This window comes from Pseudopodoces humilis, chromosome 7, assembly GCF_049639895.1.
Source record: "Pseudopodoces humilis isolate 2021_Gansu_Grassland_sample_001 chromosome 7, ASM4963989v1, whole genome shotgun sequence".
Lineage (NCBI taxonomy): Eukaryota > Metazoa > Chordata > Aves > Passeriformes > Paridae > Pseudopodoces > Pseudopodoces humilis.
This window is the reverse complement of record NC_142206.1, coordinates 55040884-55066194: the sequence shown is the minus strand read 5'-3', so window position 1 is coordinate 55066194 and position 25311 is coordinate 55040884. Positions and strand designations below refer to the sequence as shown.

The window sequence follows — 25311 nt, the reverse complement described above, 5'->3', positions numbered from 1 at the left end:
GAAAGCCCAGAGGAAAAGAGGGTTCTGATGCATCAGTGAATGTTGCACACAGTATGTTGCCCCCTCAAGCCCCTCTGCAGGTCCCTGCTTGTCTGAAAGCATAAAAATGGGATTTTAATCTTATAATTTATTTTAATAATGTTTATTACCAACCTCAACTATTCATTCACCATTTACTGGCAATTTAACATTTTGTGAGCTCATGACTACAACCTATTTAATACATGTTTAAGAGCTCTGAAAGAATATAAGGGAAATTGAAAATTAATTCAAATCTAGGGTTAAGTGAAAAAGTTAACCCTGCTCTTGTATCCATATGGAGTTTCCAGTTTGGCTTTGCAGGACTCTCTCCAGGGCCAGGGAAGCTGCAGAGCCACTTTAAAAGAGCATTTTTTCAAATGCTCTGTTCCATCTACTGAGTAAGCAGGACAGAGTTCATCCCATTCTAATAGCACTGAGGTAACACTGAAGTTATTACAGCAATTGTAATGTCACTGCTGAACACTTTACTAGATTAAAGATTGAAGTCTGCCAGTGCTTTATAGTATTCTTAAATCTAAGAACAGAACAGGCGCATCATTAAATAATTAACTGACTTAGTTTTGGAACACCCAACTTTGCTCCCTGCTTTCAACACATAAAATATCAGTTGCAGCGCTTAGCAACTCTTTAAAACAAAAAGCCATATAAAATTTTCATATTCACAATGGCCAGAGCAGAAAACAGATCCGTAACTTGTGTAAGAGTTAGTGCCAATGAATAAATAAAGCTGTTGCAGGTGGCAGGGAACCAACATGGATTCTTCTCAATGACAGCGAGGTGCATCCCCTGTGGCACTCAGGCATGCAGGAAGATGGGCAACAGTCAATAATTTCTATAAAATTTTAAAAGGGCAGGCATTTACACCATTATGCAAGTCCTGAACTGCAACTCCGCTGAGCTTTTACAAGCAGGGTATGCAAGTGTGGCTGAATGAACCCAACATGTCCTGTGACAATCAGCTTCAACAGGGTGATTTATTTCAGCCAGAAACCAATGCCAGAACGAAGCATTTTGCTGCCTCCACCCCTATCACCACAGCAAGCTTCACCAGACAGAAATTAAGACACTTCTATTTTGCTAACCCCCACTCAAAGTCCCCAAATGAAGAAGGCTCCTCTCACTACACCCATTACAAAGCGACAATCTCAGCTGATCCAAACTGGAGCAGGTATGAGGAGAGATGGTGACAAGGCACATTACCACACACCTGAGGCTTGTGCAGGCTCTGGCAGGGAAAGAAGGGTTTTGATTGAAGAGGCATTAAGGCCTGAAAGATCAGTAGTTCAGGAGGCTCCACCAGAGCTATCTTGAAGCGTGGCTGCAGCTGCAGCATTTACTGTAAGGGACACGACTCTGCAGCAAAATTTAGCAGGGCAAAATTACAAAATTTGACTTCACAACTAAACAGGAGAAATCTCTTCTAATAGCATGGCCTTAGGTCCCTCATATACAGCAATATGCCACTTTCCTAAAGAATGTCTGTAGTCTATAGTACCAAGTCAGTAACAAAATCAAGGTAGACTGCATTCAGTTAAAAAAAAAAATAAATAAAAAAGGCTAAAAATTGCATTTAGTTCAGCAAACATCACTACTGAAAAATTTCATTTTTAGGTTGTGTGTAGCGAAAATCTGCTTCTTCCTTGGGATTGTTATACACTGTGTGTTTTCGTTTGATGGTGTGGTCTTCAAAAAGAGGTTACAGGAGAAAAGATGACCATGTCTGGAGTCTGGTGACACAGAAAGCTGAGTGAAAAAGGAAAACTTAGTTAATTTTTTCCATCCTACAGGAGGTTAATCACTTTGCATAAGTCAACCTAATTTAAATAAATTTTCATTAAAATAATTGTTTAAAAAATTATTTAAATTTTTTTAGAGGATAAAAAATACATATATATGAAGATAAATAGAAAACATCCTATTATATGATTTCACTTACCTTAAATTAGAAATAGCAACTTATGTTTTTTAATGACTTTTTCTTTGAGACACCAAGCTGCAGCATTTGTTCTTTCCCTTATAAGGCTATCCCAGAAATACACTGTCCTTTTACCTTAACTTTGTACCACAATTCTTTTTTCTTTTATTCCTTCTTTGTCTACCTCAAATCACTTCTCCTTTGTCTAAACCTTATTCCTGTATTTTACACATTTCCAATGTGATTCGGCCACTGTGATCCTCCCTTCAGGTACTCACTGGAGAAAGCAGAACTGAATTATGAAGGAATAAGCTGGACAGTCCTTTTAAGTTTTATCTCTGAATTCTCCAGCCTATCATCTCTTGTGTACAAAGTTCCCAGAACAGTTAAACACCTTCACTGTCCACAGCAGTAAATACAATAAAACAGAGGAGTGAAAGCATGTCTGAAACTATCTGTCTCCACAGTGGCAACAGCTGCTCAGTTTTATTCTCCACTGAGGAAGGGACCTTGGGTTAAGAATATTTCTCCAAAATACCTTGCTAAAAAACAGACTGAGGTGATTGAGGTGTTCTGCAGCAATGAAGTATGACACAATTTTCCTTCCAACTTGCATTGCTATGGCATGAAACAAACCAGCACCAAGGTATCTTTTCTGAAGCTGTCAGAGTTTTCAAAGAGCAAAAACCAACTCCACATCCAAAAGTTACACCAGGACTAAACCATTACATGAGAACAGGTGCTGGGACAACAGAGAGGAGCATGCTAAATACACTCTGTGGTTCTCTGAAGTGCTCAGTTCCAGAACAATCCTTACCTTGGTCTGGATCAATGCTTTGCAGTCATTAACACTGAATCCATCAAATCTAAAGTCCTCATTATCTTTGACATCTGATTCCTCAAGAATATCAGCCTGGTCCTCTGAAACGTCCTAAAGAAAACATAATTTACATTTTACTTATGAATTTATTTATGCATTTCTATCTGATTCCAATGCATACAACCTAAAGACAAGTTTCCTTCAAATAACAACCACTAAATTTTGCTTTCTGAAGCTGTATTTTATCATGTGTCCCCCTTTGCATTAAAACAATTTTATGCAGAACCAGTCCTATGATGCCTTTTGTATTTTTCAGATTCTGTACTGCATTAGTGCATAACTCTGAGCTCTGTATAGAATGCTAGTTACCTTTCTTCACATTTTGGTCAGACTAAACAATCCTTCTGGGCCTGAGACCCAAGGTCATCAACACAGCCTCAGGCCCGAAAAGTATAAACAAAAGTAAACTGGGAGAGAAGCAGACCAGGGAAGGTTACTTCATTACCTGAAGCTATAATTGGGCAATTAACCTCTGATATGCAAACAGACCAAACGTTTATCTGTCTGAGAAGACTGGTGACCTCAGCCAGTCTATCTGGGGTGTAGCCTTTGTACTACCCAAGGTGTATCCCTTGAAGGCATTTTAATAAATACCTACTTTATTCTCTAACTCTGTCTAGCCTCTGTTCCAGGTAGCCCCTCAAGGCATCACCTACACATGTGAATCTGTGACTTCAATTAATAAAAAAGCCATTTCCAATTAGAATTAGCCTTAATTAGCACCAAAGCGTTGCTGAGAAATGCATCTTAATCAGTACTGTTAAAAGCAATGCAGTTTTCCAGAAAGAGATAAGAAGAAATGATGTGAAGTTTAAGCTGCCTGGGCATTGATTTAATGCTGGGGGGCAAGAAAAGAACAGAATGAGACTTTAGACATGTTAGAGAAATGTCTCCAGTTCTCTCTCTGTTAAATTAGAGTTCTCCAAAGTGACTTTTTCAAGTGCAAAATAAGTTTCTACCTTCAGCATCGTCCTTCTGTTTGTATATAACTTGCATGAGAAGTCAAATATAAAATCATTACCGTGCCAACCCTGTGCTTCAGCATTCAAATAATCAATTGAAACAGTTACTTCTGAAAATTACATGTGACTAATTAATCCCAGCTAAATAACTGAATTCTAAACCATCCCTGACACCTGTATCTTCTTAAAACAAGAGATTGTTAAACAGAGATATTTCTATTTGAGATCTTTCAACACTGCTGATTTGGTTTCAATCCAATTTAAAACATATTCTCCCTCAAGCCTCACAAAAGCAGACAGAGGAATAATGTGAAGAAAGGGGAAGTCGAACACACTTTCAGTTTCTTCACAGTAAAAACATCCAATAATTACTGTAACAGCCCCTCTGATTCAGATCTGAATTTCATTTCGCACAAAGATATTACAGGGTAACAGTTTTCTCGCAGTCTGAGCAAAAAAAGTAAATCCTATAGCACACACATCAGGGAGCTGATCCTCTACCACCTGAAAACTACTTCTCCATCTCTACCAAAGCTGAGTGTACCACCTAACTACAGGGAACTGTGCTGGGCAGACTTCAATGTAAAGACAATCAAAGTGTGATCCTGCACAGTTTCTTAGTTACTTACACATGAAGATGAGAAAACACTAAGCTACTGTCTTAAAATCTCCCTGTTAAAAAAAAACCAACCTTGTGACTCACCCAGATCCAGTCCCTCATGCATCTGCATGTACAGCTTGCAGAAGATCAGATTCCCAACCCAGTGTTTGTGCTGGCAGAATGGAAAACCATTGTTCAGTTACCTTTTGATTTGCATCTATTCCGAGAACACTCAAGAGGTTTTCTTGACAGTGAGATTTACTCCAGGGATATCTTAAACTGGGGGTATTATCAAAGTCTCTGAGTGCTCTCCATACGTTTCCAGAATCCATGCTAGGAAACAAAACACAATTTGAGGTTTAGAGCTGAGGCTTCCAGTGAACATATGCAAGAGTAATTTTCACTACATACAGCTGTATACAAACCCTGATCTAACAAGCAACTCATCTTAAAGCTCTTTCTACACTTGCCCAAGCTACCAACCCAAGGTACTAATGAGCTGGCACGACAATTAGTGGAAGCAGAAAGTCAGCATAAGTGTATATCTGTGCTCCTCAGATAAGAAGGGCATCAGAAGCACATGTCAGACTGCTACATGCCAACAGCTCGCAGTATTCAGCTGCTTCTGTGAAATGTGGGCAGAGTTCAGCCCTGGGAGTTATGCACTTTGCCTTTCCTGTCTCTCAAGTCCTTCTCCATCCCAAAGGTCACGCTTCACCTCTGCAGCACCTGTAGGACAGAGCAAGCCAAAGGCACTCACTGCTGAAACTGCAAGGAGAGACTTCCCTCGGCGTGGTACTTTGGATCCTTACACTGCATTCATCGCATATAAAAATTCAGTTGGGCTTTACTTAGTTTGCACTTGTCATTGGCCTTAGTTACTCATCACAGTAGATGAGGAAATTTTTGTTTTTACTTGCCACTCTGCTGTAGTAGTGCAGTCCCCTTTACAATTATATTTCTCCACAAGTTTGATGCTGATTAAAATATAGCACATATGCAGGGAACTTGGCTAAAAGGGTGCCCACATTATATGTTTTACCTTCATTTCTTCTGAGTCTTAAGACATTTCTCAAATGTGGTCTGACACTGCTTTCTCCATGAAAAAATAACTGCAACACTGTTCATTAGCTACAATACTGCTCTGAAGCTGCTGATCCTTAAAAAACACGTAACAAAACTAGAAGTGCTCCAGCTGTCACAAGAGAAAGCTTAGTTAATGGTACTAATTGCTATTAACATAGCCCAGGAAAGAAGACAGATGCACCAGACATTCTGAAGCACATCTGGTTAAACATGAGAAGAAGTTACCAACTGGGAGAACTGAGGGGGGAGAAAAAAAAAAAGCAAGTAAGTTGTTAGTAGAAGCAGCAGCCTCCAATGATGAAGAAATAAGTGGGATGTGCTGTAAAGAAAGGACAAGCAAACAGGAAGAACAGGCTGCCTGTTGGGTTCTGGCATTCCAGAGGCTTAGTCATAAGGAGGCACACCAACAGAAGGAAAAACCTTAGGCAGGAATTTGTAATTTTGATATATTCCCTTCATTGTTTTCCAATGGCTAAAACACCATCCATTTCCTTTAACAACATGCTACAAAACTGGTAAGATCTATGCACTGAAAAGAATACTACTAAAAAGATTTTTAAGTGCACCACTTATTTTTAAATTATGAAACAAACAGTGTAATTGATGAGGAACCTTTTTCCTTTTCTTTTTTTTTTTTTCTTAAACTAGTAATCTAAACTCATTACCAAAGCTGATTCTTCAAAAGTTCAGGAATCCAAACATTTTCATTATTTGCATCAAGAACTTGCCCTAAGCTTCTTATGCACTCTCTGGACTGTGGTACAAAGATTTCTGGAAAGCCCAACTTAAATGTCTCCTCATAGCTGTGGTCTTCCTAAAAAAAAAAAAGAGATTTTTATTGCATACACCATACAGACCATCCCCATAGCTCATGAAGGACCTAGTCCAAAGACTACAATAATTCTAGAGATTGTCTTTTTGTTTTTAGAATTTATATTTATATTAATATTCATAGCAGAGGGACTGAGCTCATATTTCAGTGTTTTGAGTATTTTGAGTACCTAGAATTAAAAGAAGCAAGAGTCCCAGAGTTTCTAAAGAACCTTGGACTTTAACTTCCCAGCTTCTCGGTCATAGACTTGCATATTTATTACTTATGACTCCTCCTTCTGCTCATCTAATTCAGTCCAGGTCAAGGCTGACCTACACATCAATTCAAAAGCTTCTTCTGCTAATTCAGTATTCAAACACCCCAATTCAAATGTAACACAGCTGCTAAATACTACAGTTAATAATACTAATGAACACTTGCACTATGCAAGTCTGCAAAAAAGCTGGGGTGAGGATGTTCCTAGCCTTGCATTTGCACCAAACTTTTTCCAGCCTATGTTAAAAATCAGAGCCAGATTTAAATCCTTGTTCCTCTTCAAGCAGTGATGAGGAGGAGGTTTAGAGGACTGTCTGCAGCACAGGAGTGATCTAGACAGGTGTCATGGAACTAACTAGTAAATAGGGTTATCTGACAACTAAGAAATACATATACAAGGGAAAACATGCATAATTTACATCCTATCCTAGAGGCATGCCATCTGGTTTGGAAGCTGTATCCTTTTATTCCTTCAAGAAGGGAATTACTGCAATTTTCCAAATAAAAGCAAATTAATTGACTTCACCACCCTGCCCAGGGACTGGAAGGCAAGAGCAGCTACACTGTGAAAATTCAAGAATGGAACCAGTCAGTTGATTGCCCAGCAATCAACAATTTAGTATGAAAAGCCTTAAGCATATATACTCCATATTTTTATCGTTTCATCTAATTGTAGTTCAAACAGCTGAAATATTTCCACAGTCTCATTACACTGAACACAGATAAGTGGGGTGAATACTGAGTATGGATTTAATCTAAGCATAAGTGGGCAAAATCAACAGAGCTGGTAGAAGGCTTCTGCACTTCTGACCATGCTTCAAGGAACAGAACTTGTGCCCCATGCTGCCCCCTCCTGAAGTAAGGCCTTGCTGAAATCCTGTCCTAATGGTTCACCGCTGGGACATTCAAAAATTTCTGGGTAAATTCCTTAGAGTCTTGCCCAAAGTGTAACAATAGTTTCAATCAATTTGTAAATTACCTCAACAGGGATACAACGTAGAGGCTGACCAAAGCTGGAGAAGCAGAATTCTGTGAAGCAACACCTGCTAAAGCGTACATGGTCAAGGGAAAAAAAAAAAAACCAGAAAAACAACTTCCAGGTAGGCAGCAAAACTGAGATGGGAGTCAAGGAAAAGCCAGGCAGCTGCTCTTTGCTCTGGGATGGGAGAGGTTAACAAACCCAGGGAATGCATGGAGGGAAGCACAGCTCTGCCTCAACTGCAGCATCTCTGTAGAGCCTTGGTGCTGCTCCAACACACATGCAAGTCACTAACTTATAGTTTAGCCAAGACAGATAAAGATATTTTATTACCTGTATTACTGTCTATTACAGTGAGTGTTTCTGAAACAAAGTTTGGGTATATTTCTATTTATCTTGTGGCTTTGTACTAATTATAAAAAAATCAATGTACAAAGTTCACATTGGTACTTTCTGAATAAATCCTCTATATCCTATTATATCAAAATTCCCATGGATTAAACACATGCACCAGTCCCTCTCTCAAAGGCCAATGTTTAAAGAGCACGTGAAAAATCTTCAAAGTGTTCAATTGTGCAGGCAAATTACCCAGCTACTGCAAGGAAATTAATGATTGTTTCCATCTTAAAACACTTGATTCTGATCCCGATTGACATCATTTAATTAACTGAAGCAATAAACACTGAATATCAGACCTCTGACCTGAGATGATTTCTAGAGGTCTCTTCTAACACACCTGGCCTTTTTCCTATTGATCATACAGAAGCCAGGGTCCCAGTTCAAAGACTTTATGATCTCAAACTAACAATGCAAAAAGCACAGGGATAAAGGACAGGCTACACACATATTCTACATTCCAAGGAATCTCCAGCAGCTCTGTGGCTGTCTCTCTACCTAGAGACAAGAAAAGACAACTTGAAACTCTAAGCATGGGTAACTTATTTAACTTGTACTGGACATTTCCTTCTGCCTTTAACAAATGCAAAATAAAGAAAAGGCTTCAGTAAGATTAAGATCTGTTGCTTTTGGAAAGAAACCAAGCAACCTGCTATATTCCATTTCAGCTTCAGTCATTACAACATTCCCTTTCTCCAACAGAAGACTTCTTGTCCCCCATTCCCAGGATTACAAAAAAAATTGAATTCTCTGTTTGTTCACACCAATAACCAGGTATTTTGTGTATCTACACTCAGTCAGTGTGGGCAGCTTTTCCCACCTGCCTCTTTGTGCTTTTCCTAGTAATACCTCTGCAACAAGTAAGATTCCTAGGCAAAGGGCAAGAAATCCTGTCTCCACAAAAGTCTCAGTTCCCTACACAAAGTGAAACTCACCCAACAGACGACAAGCAGTAAGTTCTACTGCTACAGATTAACCCCATGGAAGTCCTAGCTGATTATTCTCCTTTTTAAAATGTTGTCATTTAGGATTAAAGTAGTAAGAACAAGGGGATTTTGTTCTGTATTTCTATGTTCTTTCTTCCCTTTTGTTACTTTCCTTTCCTTATGCATGTTTGGTCCACATGGAAACACATTTATCCCAATAAGATATAACCCTTTACCTGAACAGGTTTTATTTTGTGCTGATAAGAATTCACTGCATTATTTATGCAGAATTTTATCTCTAACATTTTAAGAGTGAATGCTATATCCTATGCTAAAAAAAATCATATTTCTATTAATTTCTTGTGTGTCGCCATCAGTCTAAAATTCCAGAAAAACTGTTGATATTACTCAGGGAGTATACTGAGTATACTAAATAATAAAAGACATTGTTTTTGCCAACTTCTAACTCAATGGTATGTGGGTTTACTTCAATAAGTTTGCAGGCAACTCACAGAATTTCTGTCCACCCTGCTTTTGTCACCCACCTTCCCAATTCGTTCCAAATTGTTGTTTCTTATGTTCTTTCTTGTCTAAATTTTAAACTTCATGTCCTTCAGGGCAAGGTTCAAGGTGCCTACGTGCTTACTTGCCTATGTGCCTACTTATTCCTAGTGCCTGGAAGCAAAGTAGTGCATTACATTCTTTAAAGCTCTCCAGCAGGACAGCTTGAGTATTTGTCAAACACTGTAAAGGAGCTGCTTTCGTTCCACTTGAGGTAGCTTCGAAGCAGCTGGAGAGTTTCTCTGCATGTGCAGCACTAGCCTCCACAGAGAAGACAGACCCGGAGGTGTAGGGAGCAGCAACACGAGCATTTCTGCTCCTTGGTTTGCTGTGAACACGTACCTCATTCAGAGAGCCCGAAGCCTCCCACATCCCATGGCACAGAGATGGCTCGGCACACACCCGGGCAGCAGAAATGCTCCAGTCTCCGCTGAGTAGGTCTGGGTCAGCTCCAGAAGTTTTTGTTGCGTTCACCAAAACTTCAGGGTTATGACTGAATCTCTCTGGTTTGTCTAAGGGCTCCTTGAAGCCTTCAAAATCACCCCAGGAAGCACTGGGTTCTGAGGTACTAAAGCTGCTCTCAGAAAATCCCTCACGACTTCTCCCTTTGCTGTTCATTACAGGGAGGCTTTGCTGCATTGCTTCAAGATTAAAAATTTCTTCATTACTTGTTCTTTCATTCCAGTTACAGCCACTTTCATCGAGAGACACGACACCTGTCTCAGCTGCCAGGTCTTTTAGAGGCTCACAGTGTGATATGTCTGTATTAGCAAAACTTTCTACCACTGACAAGTTCTGCATCTTTGTTCAGGAGAAAAAAAAAAATAATTTGTTGAAATCTGTACTGCAAAAAGGTTACTGAAGTTCAGTTGCATCAGAAATATGAGCGTTTCCAAAACAAAATCAAAATCTTCATTTCACCCCAAAGAATAACAACACTGCTGAAACAAAACAGGATGTCCTTCAGCCTCTCCTCCAGTACTCGGCATGTGCATGTTGTTCAGCCTCACTTTCTGTGGAGAGTATTAAGCCTGCAAAGAAAGGATTATAAATAAATACCTCTGTGATAAGGCCTGTGTAGGAATAAAGATAGCTGATAAGGTAGGAGAAGGAATGCTTGCGTTAAAATAAACACATTCCGGCATTATCCACTGAAAATTGCTGTAGGCAAAATGATTTAAAATTTACACTGAACTATCTGCCCACACCACAGGAAAGCCATGAAATTAGTGAACAATACTCAGCAAATACATAACAGAAGTTGCTGGATTAACCCAGTACTGAGTATACTGGAAACAAACCAATATAACTACAGTCAACGTCCAATGCTTTAAAACTATTTTCTGTAATTACTTCATCGACCTCAAGTACACTCAAATAATGCTATTTCTGCCTGCACAGGCTGCCCCATCCCAACGACTAGAATCCTGTAAAAATATAGTATTTCCAACTATTCACGTAATTGAGGCAGATGGAATAAATCCAGTTTGGCATCTGTAAATGATACAGACAGTGCAGCATTGGCCATGTTAGATTAACCCCATAACCAAATCCTCAAGCATTTTCCCAAGCTGTTTTGGAGGGGGGCGGCTTAAAAACACTCACTAAACGCGCTTCTCACCGACCTGCCGCGGTGTTTCACAGAACCGAATGTGTGTTTTCCCCCGGGTTTCCTCCGCAGGCGGGCCGGGCACAGAGCAGGGGTGCGGCAGGTCCCTCGGCTGCCCGCAGGGACACGGCGGAGTCCCCGGGAGGGACAAGGCGGGGAACGCGCCCGGAGCTGCGGGCGCTTCACCCGGGGCAGCGGCTGCTCCGCCCGCGATGTCACCTGTGCGGGCGGGGAGCGGGCCCACCGGAGCGGGCTCACCGGAGCGGGGTCACCGGAGCGGGCTCACCACAGCGGGCTCACCGGAGCGGGCTCACCGGAGCGGGCCCACCGGAGCGGGGTCACCGGAGCGGGCTCACCGGAGCGGGCCCACCGGAGCGGGGTCACCGGAGCGGGCCCACCGGAGCGGGGTCACCGGAGTGTTCACACCGGAGTGTTCACACCGGAGGGGGCTCACCAGAGTGTTCACGCCAGAGCGGGGTCACCGGAGGGGACTCACCGGAGTGTTCACACCCGAGTGTTCACACCGGAGCGGCCCCACCTGAGCAACCCCACCGGAGCACCCTCAGCGCCGCCGCCCGCAGGTCGCCAGGGGCGGGCCGAGGTGTGCGGGGCGGGCCGGGGCGGGCGGCGGGGCCGGCACCGCCCGGGGGCAGCCGAGCCCTCCATCCCTCCGCCCCAGCTAAGGCAGCGAGCCGCCCCTCATCCCCAGTGCCCGCCGGCTCCCCGCGCTCTGCTTCCACCAGCGCCTCTCCATCCTCGGGCCCGGGCCCCGTTCCACCCGCACCCCACGGGTTACAGCCGCCCTGCCCGCCGGGAAGAGGCTGGGGTTCAAACTGTGACGTGAAAAAGAAAAGTATTCACTCTTTTTTTTTTCCTCCCTCAGCTTCTTGCTGCAGCCTGGCAGGCTGAGGACGCGCGGCTTGATGGTTGCCGTTTGCCTTTCATTTGAGACTAGCTGAAATTCCCACAGTTGCAAACTGCCAGGTTATGGATTTCATAAAAGTGACAATCAGTCCACCCATTAACAGAACCTCAGGATAAAATAGTAGGAAAAGACCAACAACAACCCTCTTCCTCCCTCTCTTCTTTTGCTCCCCGAGGTATTTGGCTGTCCCCCCTCTCTGCTGAGGCTGAGGCTTGATCCCCTCCCAGCCAGAAAAGCCAGAAGCTGTGGGTCCAGTGCTGCACACAGGTCACCCCACGGCCCGGCTGACCATCCCATCCCATCCCATCCCATCCCATCCCATCCCATCCCATCCCATCCCATCCCATCCCATCCCATCCCATCCCATCCCATCCCATCCCACCCACCTTGCCAGGAACAGAGGTGTGGGCTGGGGGCTGCGTGCCCCAGGCTGGCTGCTCCCAGGCCTGGGGGTCAGAGGGAATGACACAGAAAACTCCTCAGCTCCCTGTCCTCAGGCTGGGTTAAACATCTGGGTAGTCCCAAGGAACAGGGGACAGTTGTAAAAGCAAGGAAAGAGGTTTTCTGGAGCAAGGCCCAAACTAAAAAGCTTTCTCTAGGCACTACAGTACATATGTTTTCCAGCCCAGACACAGACACATGCGCTGCTCCCACACATCTGACTCTCATTCCAGGCTGTAGTGCTTTATCCGAGGGCGAGAGGCTGGATTTGGGAGCGATGCCCAGACGCAGAGCCAAAGAAACTTTATTGGCAACTGCCTGAAAGGTTTTTGTAATTTGTTTTCTTTCTGCTTCGGAGCGGTTTCCTGCCCTGCGTGGCCATCCCGTGGCAGCCTGCAGCTCTCAGGATATCCGACCGGCCCGGCGAGGCTGATTCAGCCCCAAAGCGCCTGACACCGCCTGGGCTGGTGTCACTCCCACGCTGCTGTCACTGTGTGCCCTGGGGACCTCAGGGCTTCCAGCTCTCTCTTCAGTTTTGAAGCGAGATCAACATTTTTTTGCTGTGACTGAGGTTGTTTTGCTCGGCTCTACACTTTCACCTTTGTCTTCTCGAAGGAAGGGCCACAAGCAGGTGGCACAAAGGCTGAGGTGCTCCTCTCCTCCACCACACTTCGCATCCGGAGGGGAAGGGCTGTGTGGGATTTGCAAACCCTGCCGAGTTCCAGGTGTCCCTGCAGCAGAGCAAGGAGCTGTGGGAGAGCTGAGGATCTTCAGAATCTGCCACAGGCCTCAGACACCAGAGTGTGGGAACAAAAGAAGCTCCAGCACCTTCTTTCCAGAACATCAGGAACTCTGTGAAGGGCTGGCCATGCACCGCTGTTGTTTGTGTCTCTCCAGCACCTTATAACCCATCTTGGGAAATCCAGTTGCTAGCCCTGGGTCCCTGCAGTGGAACAATTGGCTGCAGCATCTGCTGGGTGTAACCACTGCTGCCTTCTGCTCTCGGGAAAATGCTGATGAAAACCCACAAAAACACAAGAAAAACCTGCCCTGCTGTGTTTTTGGAAGGTTTGCACTTCAAAAGGGGTCGGTGTGAAGTACAGCCACCCTGCAAAAGTGGATTTCACCTGCCTCACCTGAATTCACTCCTCTGGACTCAGCTGAGTGTGTAACAGCTGCTGCTGGGATCACCAGCTCCTGCTTTAAATGACACTGGTGTTTAAGTTAGAAGCATCAACACACTTGGATTAAGAATTTCCCTCTCTGAAGTACAGTGGGATAAAATTCCTGTTATCTGTTTGGGGGAAAAAAATAATTTTACAGTTTTGTCAGACCAGGCATTGTGTATAATTACTGCATTAAATCAGTATTTTCTTTTTGAACTATCACTGTGGGGTTTTGGTTTGTTTTTTGTTGGTTTTGTTTATTTTATATAACTCAGTCATTTAAAGGTAAAAGATGGTCAAAATTACCTACTTAAGAGGTAAAGAGGTCAAAAGCTTCAGACATGGAATATAAGCTTATATTTAGACACACACGTGTGCATCTACCAGAGCAGAACATTGTTACTCAAAAATTCACCAATTCAAACAACTGAATTGACTGAACACTTGTCTTTAACTATTATTACTGCTCCTCTAAGCATTCCTACTGGAAAATCATTTGACTTTAGTACACATACTCTAGAATTATTATATTTTTCCTTTTATCCTTTAGAAAAACACCAATTTGCAGTGAAAAAAATCAACATAGTAACTGAAAAGTGTTTATTTTCAGGTCAAATCAGCACCGTGCTGCTGTATTACAAATCTGTGTTTGGTTATGAAATATCTAGTCCTGGATTATTGAATTGCTTGGTTCCCTTGTAAATGACCAGGATTGTTTTTTATGGATTGCTTTTTTCTTCATTCATTTTTTCTTTTGGAAAAAAAATTATAAGCAAGAGATACCTTTGTATGCATAATTTTCAAATTTATTTGTTTGTTTGGGTTTTCTCAATTGAAGTTTTAAACAAGATTAAGTTTCTATTTAAAGAACTGAAATATTTTCTTTAATTTCTATTAAATACTTGCATGTCTTTCCTTGTAAAAAATAATGCAGTTACATTTAGCTGAAGTGATGCAAAATGCCATTGAGAAAATAGAAGTAAACATGTTTTCAGAAGCAAATAAATAATTTTGAATGACCCAAAATGGCATTTCAATAAATGAGCTGTCTTTTCAGTTAGTGATTAATGGTTTTTTTCACCCTAAGTACACAGAGTTTAGAAATGTAGGACATCACCAATTCTTTCATTTCCAGGATAATGCAGAATGCTCAGCTTTTTGAAAACCCACTGCAGAGATCAGGTCTAAATACTGATCTAACTGCCTGTCTGTGGCTTACATGTGAAGATGTGGCTGATTTTTCCACTGAAGTCCCTCCTGGAGGCACTGGAGGTGGGTTTGCCATACCTTCTTCCCTCTTTGCCTTGCTGCTGATGTGGATGGTTTGAAAGCTGGGGAAATCCATCCTCTTCTTCCTGATTTACACATGAGAACAGCAGATCTTCAGGGCAAGTTTTTCTCCTCTCCAGGGCACGGTGGGTGCGGATTCCTGTTTCCCCTGTGGAATATTGCTCTGTGTGCTAAGCCAGTGTGATGGGAGCTGCTGGCACGAAGGAAACACCTGCAGCTCTTAGCAGTGCCTGGGCTAAAAGAGGAACCAGGATTTTTCCAACAGCAGATGGCAGCTCTCCCTTGTCTCTCTTTCGTGCACGCAACACATCTGTCAGTTCTCCTGAGCAGGGAAAGTAATTAATCCCCTCTACTCTCCACTTTATAAAGGTATTGGACCACCTGCTTTATGTGCTGACCACAGAAAATCCATCCCACGGGACCCCTTCATTGATGGGCTGTCAGTGTAGAAGGATCTACCCTAAAGAAAGTGACATCCTGTGCAGGAGGTGGAAGGTGTACTTCATGTCCTTCTCTTCTTCTCTTGGGTGTGAAAGATACAGGAGCTGTAATCCACCTCTGAAAAAAGCAACATGTGCAAGAGGCATCAGTGCCCTGTGTTCAGTGGCTGCCCTGAGTGCTTTTGTTTGCCCATCACTGTGGCAGCAAAGCAAAGCTCACATTTGCTTTGACAGTTAGTCTGGTTCTCAGAGAGATTTTGGGGAGCACAAACTGGGGAAAGGCAGTGAAACACCATTCCACTCTGGCACTTCACAGAAACATCATCTTCCAAATCCAGTGGGCAGCACTGCTTTAGGATCTTCCAGCAATTCACATAACACATGTGCTAAAAGAAGACTCTCTAACCACTCAGAGCTCCCACAAGATCCCAAAGTGGGTTTTGTGCTATGAAAAGGGCCAAGTGCTACAGGCACCTTCCCGTTTGCCAGCATTTTCCCGCTTCCACTCTGCCACCACTTCATCATCCAGTGACACTTCTAGTTTGAAATCCTTTCCTCTCTTCAGCTGCTTTCCCTTCTGTTGCCAGTCCCACTTGCTGAACCCCTCAATTATTTTATCAGATATTTTTTCTTACTATCCATTTGCCAACTGTTCTCTCTTCTGCCTTCAGCCTCCTGAAAACTCAGGGAGCTGAGACGTGGGCCCCTGATGGAAGTGGTGATGCTTTTTATTCACTGAGAGGGACAAAGGTTTCCTGGGCAGCAGAATAATTTGGTGGTAGAAGCAGGAGATTGCTAATGTTATGACTGTATGAGAGCACTGGCCAGCAACAGATTTCAGAGAATAAAGGTGATCCTCTTGAAGTTCTATTGCACTGCGCTGAGAGCACAGCAGACACACACCTGCCACGAGAGCACAACACAGCAGCAGCTGCTCACATGGGCTCTGCCACCTTGCTGGAGGACCTGCAGAAGTGACAGTGCTTTGATGTGGCTCCAGGGTGCTATTCTTGGATCCCACAGAAGATCTCTTCAAGGCCATACTGTAAGATGCCTTTTTTACCTCCTCTCCTCATTGACTAGAACCAGCACTCTGTATCCACACTCCTGTTTCCAACACAGTGAGTGCTGCTTTTCTGTAAGAGTTGCTTGGCAGGGGGGCAAAAGCTTCTGAAGGAATACAGCTCGGGGCTCAGATCTGCAGGAAAGTGATAAATATCACCAGACTTCCCAGGAGTGCTGGCACACCTCTAAAAGCAATTCCACAGGGGCTACGAGCGGCAGGAGAAATAATTCACACAACAGCTACGTGAAAATACGAACAATGATCAGATCTGCCTGCTCAGCCCTGATCCAGGATGGATGGCTTTGCCTCCAAGCCATGCAGCAAACATTGTCATGTTTGTGTAAAACAAATGGTGGGAGGGCTCCTTCTCTCATTCAGATATCCAAGGTGCCAGACTGGCTTCTGGAGGCTCTGGAGAGGTGACACGGCCTGACAACAGTGTCCTCCTCCAGAGCCACCAAGTTGCACACATATCCCACAGGAAGGCCTGTGGCAGGAGCCAGAGATGGAGAGAGTTCAGCACCTTCCTTGATTGATGTGTAAGCCCAGGACTTACTGCACCAAATTATTTATTATTGTATGCATAGCGACGGCCATCTAAATATCTTGCTTCTTATGATCAACTCAGTCAAGAAAAAGATCCTAAAGCAGACAATCATACATTTCTTTTACCTCTGAAACCTCCAACTCCTGCTTCTCTTGATGCTGTGTTCTTTTCCTACTTCAATTTCTCCTTGCCTTGAGTGTAGTCAAAGCAGAAAAACTAAGAGCATATATTCTCCTTTGGTACCTTCTCCTGTGGTACCTTTTCTGGACACAGGTGAAAGTGGGCCCTGCACTCCCTGAACCCACAACATAATCCACATCTCCAAAAAGGGGGTTGTTTGAAAGAAAAACAGTGGGGTACCACACTTGGATTGTATTTGATGCTTCACACTCACCTATCTATACCCTCTCCTCTACTAAAATTTCCTATTAAGCTCATGTTCTGTGCCGCTTTTTCTGCTGATCTTTCAAAATTATCACATTTTTATATTAAACCAAACAGTCTCTGCTGCCTATGGAGGTTTTTCAGGTACATAGACATTAATTTACTGGGAGCATGCTTGGCAATTTTTGCCAGTCCCCTGCATGTAAACCAAGCCATGATCCCTGTGGTCCGCAGCTCACTAATCCTTTCAGTTTTAATGCCTGATTAGGTCCCAAATCCATCATTGTTAGTGAGATGTGGGTGTGGGGAGGGCAGGGAGATTTCATCCTCTCAGCTGAGAGTTAAGCTGCTAGAGGTACACCCGCCTGGTGCTGTACCAGTGTATCAATTAGCTTGCCTGGAAATTTCATTGGTGCTGCTCAGTGAGGTTGTAGAAAGGTCACACACTCCACTAGAAGTGCTGTGCTTCAACTTGAAGTCATTACATATGACACTTAGCAAATCTCTAGGAAAAAAAACATCAAATAAAGCATGAGCATAAAAATATTTTAAAAACTCAAGTCCCCACTTCAAGTAGCACGTGAAGGAACACAAAATCATGATAATTAGCATCTTCGTAGCTTCTTAATTACAAGGATCTTGCTTCTTCATTCTGCAAGTGAGCTCTGCAGGGGCTGTAAGCTTGGTGCACTAGTAATCATCACTGCACTTTGCAGTGGGAAACATCACTACTCTGCCTTGCACAGTGGGAAACACCATTAAAGATGGTTAAATTATCCGCCCCTAAAAGAAGACACAAAGTCCCTGATGGATGTCTCCATGTCCCAAACTCTGGGAAATTAAATTGTCAGCAAAGGTGTCATTTTATTGCTCTCTCAATGGATATCCAAGCACCATCTGGATGCAGTCCTGTGCCATGTGCTCTGGGATGGTCTTGCTCGAGCAGAGAGGTTGGACCAAAGTACTCAATGTGATCTCTTTCAATCTTACCCATTTTATGATTCTGTGATCCTTGCAAGGAAAAAACCCTGTGGAATTAAATAGCAAAAAAGACAGAATTTGTTTGAACTTTGAAAATGTGTGTAAGAGAGTCACCTGCCCTTCTTACCAGAGTGCCACCTCTCCAGTAAAGCATATGGCTCAGTACAGACAACAGGCAAAGGCTTAGATGTCAAATAGAACAGGTGACAATTTCTGAAGCTGAAGTGAACTGCCTCCTGCACCTCCAAATCCCTGCTCTTCCTGCTTATGCCCCTGGGAGGGGGGAATGTGCTATCTCAAACACAGCTAGGTGAGCTAGAATATGTGTCCCTGGGCTAGGGAAGGTGACAGATGGCAGCTGGTGAAGCTGAAGTAAGTCCATCACACTGAGATGCAGGTGAGCCCAAAGCAGCCAGGCAGGCTGCCACAAAACCACAGAATCATACAATATCCTGAGATAAAAGGGAACCACAAGGATTATCGAGTCCAGCTCCTGTCCTGGGCACAGGACAACCTCATCAATGAGACCCTGTGTGCCTGGCAATGTTGGATGTGTCTGTGGGAACAAGTCCTTCTCTCCCACCTTTGCTACAAACATCCTTCATGTGCTCTCTCCTTGTCTGTTCCTTCCCCACACAGCTGAAAACACAGTGTGTCCCACACCACAATCGTTTTAGAACTGTGCCTGCATCGTATGGACTGCATTAAAAACTTATTCAAGCACCTCCCTGTGCCGTGTTTCCAGATGCTCTTTGCATGCAGTTCATAAGAAGTCAGGCTCTAGGCTCGTTTTGTCTGTATTACAAGTGGTAAAACTAAATACAACTAAATAGATCACAAGGTAGTTGCTTTTGCAAAGAGAAAGCTGTTTAAACCTCCGAGGCTGGAGCTGACAGCCAGGAGCTGGCTGGGGAAAGGCGGCTGCTCCCAGCTCCGGGTCGGTAACACCATAAATTTAAGGCTGGACAATTTACAGCCAAATCAAAAGAGGGCAGAGGAGGGAGCACAGCCAATCCCTCCTGCACTAGCGACGCTATCACAGCTCCAGCTGGAAGAGGGCAGCATGTGTTGTATTTAATGGTTTATATTGCTCCACGCTGAGGTCACATTTCTGAGACCAAATCAAATCAGCGGCAAAAGCAGGGAACCTCTGCTGCAGCACCTGGGTCTGGCCTGGAAATGCAAATTTGGGTCTAGATCCAAACTCTCAGGTGCCCAAGGACTTGTATTTTAAGATTTAGATTTTGTCAATTTCTATTTATGCTAAAAAACCCCACCAAAGGGAAAAGGCTTAGAATGCATGTATTAGCAGCTGGCCTCGGCTTCTTATGCTATTGTAAATGAGGTCAGCAGGACTCTGCAGAATTTTATCATAAGGTTGCCACTACCAATGCCACACACATTTTACACTAAAGGAAACAGTTGCAGTAAAAGGCTGTTCAATTCAGACATCAAAGCACACAGTTCATGTCAATTAATAATGCAGCAAAATATAAACTTGAGATGCACAGACACACCAATAGTTTCTTTTTTAAAAGAAAAATCACTTGTTGAGAAGTTCAATCACACTTTATATTAATTTTCCATTTTTTAATATTGTATAAAAGTGCATACATTCATTATTAGCTTAAGTACAGACATGATTTAAAAGGGTACGAATGTGACACGGAAAACCATAAGTTATATATGGATAGGAACATGTCAAGAAAAGGCATTTTGTTAAATAAAACCCTCTTTCAAAGTAAATCTAGTGAGCCATTAAATTTTATGAAATACTTAACCATAGACTAGCTTGTCAGTCTATTCACCAGTTGCTCCTTTCCTACAGCCCATTTAGGTGCATTGTTTAGGAGTGGAGCCTTGCAGAATAAGGTGACTAGAGCACTCAGATTTTTGAGTTTATCGCTAACACCTGGATGTTGTTCTCCCTACAGTCAGTGAGATCAGTTCATTAGCTGTAACTGGAAAAAAGATTCAGTCCTCTCTTTTGAAATAATGACACCAAGGCTTCCATATTTAAATTTATATGGAAGAGCTGGTTGGCAAATATATTGAGAATACAGAGAAGACTGAGCTGAAGATACTGTGGGAAGGTTAGTGTTTTAGATCTTTGCCTTGTTTAATTTTTAATGTATTCATTTTGCATTTCTATACAGCATCTTTCAACACGGAAGAACTGGGCTAAATTTAGTTCCAGTTAATGGGAGCTCCTTACTGAGCAAGTAAGGGCTGTGAACTCATTTGACAACATCTGCAGGAAGGGATGTGGCAGCACAAAGCAACTTCCAGAGAGCCCCAAGGAGAGGCTTGGAAGTCAATGACATTAGATGGGAGATGCATGCAGTCCCTGTGTCTGGACCAGCAGTTCCCAACAGCTCTGCTGCAGAGGGCTCTTCCCCAGCCACAGCCAGCTTCAAGCTGCTGTTTTCCAGGCTGGAGCCTTGCAGAGGACAGCAGTGCAATTTTCCTCAGCCTTCAGCTGAGACTGATGGTGTATTTTTGTGTGTGTTACAGCATCCTGTTTTCCATACTACCCCAATGGGGCAAATTAAGGCTAGAAAAATCTCATTGCAGGACTGCTGAGTATTGGAAGGGCCAATATGCTGTGGGAAGAGAAAAGCAGCAAAGTAGAGCCTGTAATATAGGGAAAAGCATCTCAGGTGGTTCCACAGACTGAAAACAATCCTCAGACACCATTCTGCAAGGGAAATGTTGGTACTGCAAGGGGAATGTCAGTGATGCAAGGGAAATGCCAGCTTAGCCATGGTGGTGAGAGCTCTCTGACCCTCTTTTCCTGTGAGCCACATGCCCAAATCTGCTGCTCTCAGGTCACGAGCATCCAAAAAGCTGGATCCAGCAGCCATCCCTCCATCCCTCCACCCTGCTGGTACCCTGAGCAAGGCTGGGCCGCTACTGGGCAGACTGGTTAGCTCAGCTGGAGTGTGTGTATTTGTTTTGCTCCCCACACTGGGGATTTTGCTGATCCAGCAGAGCACGAGCTGTAGGTCTGGGGAGGATCTGTGCTCCATCTGCTCGGCAGGAGCACGTGGCTGCTGGTGCATCACTCCTTGCGCAGACTGCTGTCATCTGCTGCCCAGGTGTCACCCAGCTCTGCACAAGGACACCCTGAGCCCAGCCATGCCCTGTGGCCCTCACTGTCAGTCCACCCTGAGGGTGGGCTGCAAGAGGTTCTTTTCCTTCTCTCCCATTGGCATGAGGGTAAAAACAGCATTACCTATCACTTGCTCCTCAAACTTCACTATCCATGAGATGGTGGTTCAGCTACGGGCATAAATTGATGCTTTGCACCTCACTGCTCAGACAGCCACACCAGCAGTCTGCCATTAGCACTCTGTGTAAGGCAGTTGCTTCTTCTGTCCTGGTTTTGCTGTTATTTTTACCCTTTTCTTTTACTACATCTCAAAAATTCTGCAGAGTCTTAGCCAATTTGGCTTCATTTACTGCAAGGATTTCAACATTCAGTGAACCAGACCAAATTACTGATTTTTAAATATCTGGTGTATAGCATGGATAGAGTCTTGAATCAATTACAACCAGCAGACATTATGTGTGCACATATGTGAAGCCTGGTTCTAGCACTATACCCCTTTCTACCTCTATGCTTTTCCCAGGAACTGAAGAAAGTTTCTCAACAGAATCCATGATTTTTCTTTCAAGAGATCAGCCCTGAAGCCCCTGACATTAAGAAACAAGGCTCAGCAAGAGACTTGAGAATGCTGTGTCTGTTCTGTGGCTACAGAGCTCTTCCTTGTGTGTTTCAGTAAAAACTACATTTTTATGTACATCCTTCATTTGCTCAGATTTTCTACCAGCATAATCACAAGTTTGGAACAGTTAAAATCAGGAAGAAGATTTTCAAAGTCCATCCTAAAATATTCTTCCCTTTTCTTAGGTAGCAATTTACTGTAATACAACAAATGAAATAATTGAAGCAACATGATAAATTGAAGCAATCTGATAAATTCACATCAAACTTTGGTTGTTCCAATTGATCCAACAGTTTTCCCCAATTAATCTTTCTGTAAAATGAAAATGAATCAAGTAATTTTATAGATTTGCACAGTGAGCTTTTGAATGAATTCATTCAGATTTTTACATTTCTGAGGTGGATTTGTAGTGCTAAAGAGTAGGTGTGTATATGAGTTTAAATAATCAGACTAAATAATTCACAGTGTATATATAAAGTTGCAAAATATTAATCTTAAAGAAAACACATGTTAGAAGAGCATTTAATGTTTATTTTCCTATTATTTGAGCAATTTTGAAAGGCACTTTTCATGGGTACAGGGTGTCAAGTAAGAAATATTATGGTATTTTGCCTTGGGGGGATTGTGTTCTTATCTTCTGACTTGAGAGAGGCCTGGGGTGAAATGTCCAAGCTGTTCTTGCTGTCACAGCCACATAATTCCACTCTGAAGTGTGTTAATGTTCTCTCTAAGCCGTTCCTCTGAAACCCTCCCATTACAAGTTGTCTCCAAATAACAGGAACAGCTTGAAGAACCCTCAAGCTGCAGGGCCATGCAATGCTCCTTCGGACAAGTGGCAAAAGAGGACAAGAACAGAGAAGAAATTAAATTCAGTTGAAGTGGTTGAACTGTGGAAATTCCTGCATCCCGAATTCCATGGATTTGCTTTAATCAGCCCCACGATCTGTTTAGTTGAGCTGTCGCAAATCCTGGTGTAAGCAACGTGAGGGGTATTTAGTAAGGCTAAGACAAGGAAGACTTATTTCCCTGGGCTCTTTCCACAGTCAAGGGAGAGAGAAAAAGGCTTTTTCAGGAGAACAGCTGGGGTTGTGGATGCACTGAATTCATCCCACAAAAAGATGCTGAAAGAACAATATCTCTTCCTCCAGTCTGCCTGCTCCCTCCAGCTTGCTCTTACACTCACTAGGCTTTCCCACCAGCCAGATCAGCTTCCTAACACTGAAGAAAAAGATTCCCTGTTTTTCTGCTGGGTTAGTCTGCTGCCAGGCTGGTGGCTGAGCTGGCAGTGGGGTGACCTGGTCTTCTCTAGGTAGGGTTCCCCCCAACAGGGTGATGAGCAGTGCTTTGAGTCACTGAGCATCTTCACAGAACTCTGACTTTCAGAGCATCACCATAATTCTGCATTACATGTATGTACCTCTATCTATCTATTTATATACTTATCAATGTGTATATATGCATGTTTAAGTTCTGACCACAAAGACACACACCCCTACATTTGCCTAAGAAGGGGTTACATAAATGTATAAAAAACTACATTGAGGAGCAGTTTGTTTAAAAAGTGTTGCTATGGCTGCAGGGGCTTTTGTGTACAGTTACTTAAAATATGGGCTTGTGCAGAACGAAGTGACAGACAGATTTGTGTCTTTGTGCAGTCAGACTGCCGATGGTTCAGCTCTGCTTGCTGGTTATAACAAGGGGCAGCATCCCCCTGATGTCCTGAGTGAGCAAGTCTGGAGCTCAGCACTCAGCTCTCTTCAGGCAGCTGTGACTCAAACAGCTCTGAAGCTGTTTGTTTGCTTGAGAAAGGAGGTGGATGTGTGTCATTTCCTTGCCTAGACACACAAGCATCATTTTCATTTCTCTTTTTTTTCTTTCCTGTGCTGTTGTTTTGTTTGTGCTTTGTTTTGTTTTTTAAGGAGACACCAAATCACTTGGGATCTAAAATGCAAAGTGCACCAAAAGGCTGAGGATTTTGAGCATGAAAAGACTGAAGGGACTGAGTTTTTTAGTGGGTCTTCATCTGAAATCCTAAAAATTCCAAGAAGCACCTGAAATGTCAAGGCACTTAAAATTGTTGTCCTTGGATTGCACAAGGGTGAAGCAGTCAGAGAGCCTATCACCCTAGTCATGAAACTTAACCTGTGAAACGTGGGAAGGAAATACGGCACAGAGTGTGGGGCTGAAGGGACTGCAACAGAAGTGATGTCAAGGAAGGGCAAGTGTGTGCTTGGCAGAGGTGGAAGGAACGTGTCCATCCCTGTGGGATAGTTGAGGCTCACATATTCTGTGATTCTGTCCCTCAGCTTCCCCAGGAATCAACGGGAAATGCTGTGTGCAGCAAACAGATCGCAATCCTGTGAGGCCCTCTCTGGTATTTCTTATCAGTTCTGCCAAAAATGTCTGCCAAAAGTCAATTTGCAATTGTTTCCATAGCTGTGTCTTTATAATGGGGTCATTAATTATCCTCCATGTTGTTTATGAAACAATTCTAGTGATTTTCAGATTTGGCCTTTCCATGCTGACATCTGTGCTCCAGAGATATATTCACTATCACTCTGCTGCCCCTGAGTTCCACCTGGGCAGAGTGTGGCCCAGGTGAGCTCCCTGGAGATGCAGACCCTCCCCCCAGCAATCACAGCAGACCAGAGCCTGAAGGTTTTGCTCCAGAATTTCAGAGATGAAACATGCCCAAGCTTTTAACTTAAGAGATGGGGATAGAGATAAGGATTGTACTTAGCTGGTGAGGTTTCAGGCTGGTTTGTCTAAAAAAGTACCTTTCTATCCACAAGAAAGATACTGCCTGTCATCAAAGACTTTATAACCTGAAATGCTGATTTGAATAGGAGAGGGTCTGTGCCCATAGCTGTGCCAGCATTGCTATACCTGTTATGTTTACACCATCAGGTGTAAATGCTAAAGAGAAGTAAAGAGAATACATCAAGCATTATCTGGGAGGAAGTGTAGCAGAAACAGAACATCTCCCAAGGGACCTTGGTACACAGTGAGGTAAACACAGCACATCCTTAAATAAGTGTATGAGTCTGTAGTCTGAGCTAAATGATCATTCTCTGTGAATAAAAAGGACAGGCCTGGATCTGAGCACTGCACATGGTCATCTTCTTCATTAGGCTGCTGATGGACACCATGCCCGTGTTCAGAGTTACCAGAGCCAACATTTCTCCTTAGACCCCTTGGTCTAAGCCACCGTGTCCTCAAAGAGAATGTCTCTCCCAGCTTCCACCCAAGAGGTATTCAAGGTACATTTTCCCAGGAAGAGAGCAAGTACAATATCATGG

At 43.3% G+C, this 25311-nt stretch overlaps 2 protein-coding genes across 5 annotated transcripts in view; one reads left to right on the top strand and one right to left on the bottom strand.

Moving 5' to 3' along the window:
- Positions 1-112: 112 nt before the first annotated feature.
- CLBA1 (clathrin binding box of aftiphilin containing 1) lies at positions 113-12635 on the bottom strand. Of its 4 annotated transcripts, none has more exons than XM_088058272.1 (6): positions 12356-12635; positions 9778-10466; positions 6152-6300; positions 4604-4733; positions 2775-2888; positions 113-1785 (listed from the first exon to the last, which is right to left on the bottom strand). In XM_088058272.1, exons 2-6 carry the CDS (start codon positions 10234-10236, stop codon positions 1618-1620), a joined length of 1020 nt encoding a protein of 339 aa, XP_087914398.1. In that variant the 5' UTR covers positions 10237-10466; positions 12356-12635; the 3' UTR covers positions 113-1617. The 4 variants fall into 4 exon arrangements, with proteins under 4 accessions (XP_087914398.1, XP_087914397.1, XP_014105205.2 ...); XM_088058271.1 differs by lacking the exon at positions 12356-12635 and adding an exon at positions 11541-11638; XM_014249730.2 differs by lacking the exon at positions 12356-12635 and adding an exon at positions 11061-11628.
- Positions 10423-25311, top strand: part of AHNAK2 (AHNAK nucleoprotein 2) — a 131719-nt gene continuing 116830 nt past the window's right edge. Inside the window, exons 1-2 of the mRNA XM_088058071.1 lie at positions 10423-10457; positions 11117-11645. Coding sequence (XP_087914197.1) covers positions 10423-10457; positions 11117-11645 — 564 coding nt within the window. The remainder of the gene's footprint in view (positions 10458-11116; positions 11646-25311) is intronic.

What these genes read in the sequence shown, in the direction of transcription:
- CLBA1 (XM_088058272.1), bottom strand. Translation starts at nt 10,236, where the DNA reads ATGCAGAACTTGTCAGTGGTAGAAAGTTTTGCTAATACAGACATATCA. An exon ending in CTTCGGGCTCTCTGAATGAG is followed by an intron (nt 6,301 to 9,777) that starts GTACGTGTTCAC and finishes TTTTTTTTTTAG; the next exon opens with GAAGACCACAGCTATGAGGA. An exon ending in GAATAGATGCAAATCAAAAG is followed by an intron (nt 2,889 to 4,603) that starts GTAACTGAACAA and finishes TGTTTTCTTTAG; the next exon opens with GACGTTTCAGAGGACCAGGC.